Source organism: Egretta garzetta, unplaced genomic scaffold (assembly GCF_000687185.1).
Source record: "Egretta garzetta isolate BGI_Z169 unplaced genomic scaffold, ASM68718v1 scaffold163, whole genome shotgun sequence".
Taxonomy (NCBI): domain Eukaryota; kingdom Metazoa; phylum Chordata; class Aves; order Pelecaniformes; family Ardeidae; genus Egretta; species Egretta garzetta.
In genome coordinates this window covers 7,843,183-7,845,259 of record NW_009259308.1, presented here as the reverse complement: position 1 = coordinate 7,845,259, position 2,077 = coordinate 7,843,183, and the positions used below count along the sequence as shown (strand labels likewise).

Below are 2,077 nucleotides of genomic sequence, written 5' to 3'. Positions count from 1 at the left end.
GGCACGATGGCAGAGCCACACGTCCCACATCGTGGGACGATGTCGCCGGTCAGCGCCGCTGGGGTGGCAGCAAGCTGTTCCTCACGGGAGCCCCGGCACGGCAAGCCCCACGCTGCAGCGGGCACGTACGAGCGGGATGTCACCGCCCCACGGGACAGGGTTGCTTACAGCCTACAAGCAACAACATGGCCTGGACATTCTTACCCCCAGGCTTTGCGGGTCCTCAAATTCCTCGTTTCCCTGTTAATTTTTTTGCAAAGATTTACTGAGGCTGCATCCCTGAAACCACACCGTCACCACCCAGCATCTCACCAGCCGGACTGACCTACAGGGCTGGGGTGTGGATGCCTGACACCATTCTTCACGTAATTCCTGCAGATTTGTAGCGCTGTGGCGTTTTCAAGGTGAACGAGGCTCTAGAGTTCACCTTTTTGAGTTAGTTAAGATTAACCTCCACCTTTATGGAACCTCGGTGTTTCCAAAGAGAAGATGCAAACAGAGGAAAGGTGCCTTCCTTTCTCTCCCTCTTAAAATCCCCCATGCTGAGAACTCTGCACCCGAAAAGGGTGTGGGAAGCCCTCCCGTCCCCTCTCCTGCAGCCTCTGCTGTCACATGCGCCCAACAGAGGCCATCGCCAGCCTGTCTGCCATGGCCAGGCAGCGAGGGGCTGACCCTGCCAGTGCTCCCGCAGCCGCGCGAGGTTACACATGCCGGTAAAAGCAGCTGGTGGTGAGGGTCTGTAGCCAGAGGCAGCAATGTCCCTGGCCCCACAGGGTAATGTGGGCTGACCCCAGCTCAACCCCAGCACTGGGCTGCAAGACACCCCTGGCCAGCTCCGACGTGAGCTGGGTTCGGCTCCGCTCACCCAGAGCCATTGCCGACAACCTACACGTCCTTGAAAAGGAACCAGGGCTGTTCAGATGAACTTAGCGCAGCGAAGATGAGAGATTCGGAGACGGGGAGTTTAAGGGACTTGCACTTTACTCAGCAACTCAAAGACACCTTCCTTGGTGAGGAACAAAACCTCACCAGTGTTCTGATTCCAGACCTCGAAGACTGGGGGCTCCTCGCAAACCCTCTTCCCGGCTACGACCACGTAGGGATAACCCAGTTTGCGGGCGTCCTTCAGCCTTCTGCCGATGGTCAGCTGTGTCCTGTCATCCAGCACCGAGTCGCCGGCGAGGTGGGGCAGTGCTTCCATGAGGTCATCGTACACTCGCTCCATCAGCATGGCTCCCTCCTCCTCCTCTTTGCTGCCTTTTTTGGGGGGAATGAAGCAGAGCTGGTAGGGCGCGATGAGGCTTGGCCAGCGGATGCTGTCCTCCGTAGAGAGCACCTCGATGGAGGCTGCCAGGATGCGAGTGATGCCCAGGCCGTAGCAGCCCATTTCTGCCAGCTGGGGCTTGTTGTCAGGGGAATAGAAGACAGCGTTGGAGACAGAGGAGTACTTGGTGCCCAGATAAAACGTGTGCCCCACTTCGATCCCTCTGGTCTGGGTGAGTTTTTCTCCACACGTGGGGCAAGACGTTTGCTCCCCATTTAGCGTTTCCACATTGGCCGCAAAATGTCCGTCAGGGCACACCGCCAGCCTGTCCTCGCCGACATCTGCTGGGAGCTGGAACTCGTGGGACACGGTGCCGCCGATGTTGCCCGTAGCTGCCTGCACTCTGACAAAGGGAAGGCCCAGGCGGTCGAAGAGGCTGCGGTAGGCGTCGCACACCAGGTTGTACGTCTGCCGAGCCGCCTCTCCGGAGGCGTCGAAGCTGTACATGTCCTTCATGTAAAACTCCCGGCTGCGCAGCAAGCCGAAGCGGGGCTTGGGCTCATCCCGAAATTTCCTGGTTACCTGGTAGAGGCGCAGCGGGAGCTGCTTGTAGGACAGATTGCTCTGAGCAGCCACCAGCTCTGTCACCGCCTCCTCGTGCGTGGGGCCCAGGCAGTAGCCCTTGCCGTGCCGGTCAGCCAGCCGGAAGAGCTCCGGCCCCATCCCGTCCCAGCGGCCGCTGGCACGCCACAGCTCGGCAGAGCTCAGGCTGGGCATGTTCAGCTTCTGGCCCCCCCCCGCCCCCCCTCCCCC

The 2,077-nt window shown here is 60.0% G+C and overlaps 2 protein-coding genes across 2 annotated transcripts in view; both read right to left on the bottom strand.

Annotated features, from left to right (window-relative positions):
• TTC4 (tetratricopeptide repeat domain 4) overlaps window positions 1-875 on the bottom strand; it is an 8,965-nt gene extending 8,090 nt beyond the window's left edge. Inside the window, exon 1 of the mRNA XM_009636182.2 lies at window positions 866-875. Coding sequence (XP_009634477.1) covers window positions 866-875 — 10 coding nt within the window. The remainder of the gene's footprint in view (window positions 1-865) is intronic.
• Window positions 56-2,071, bottom strand: PARS2 (prolyl-tRNA synthetase 2, mitochondrial; the record flags this gene model as incomplete). Its single annotated transcript, XM_009636181.2, has 1 exon — window positions 56-2,071. A coding segment is annotated over one exon (1,107 nt), but the record flags the coding sequence as incomplete, so codon positions are not given.
• Between the last annotated feature and the right edge of the window lie 6 nt (window positions 2,072-2,077).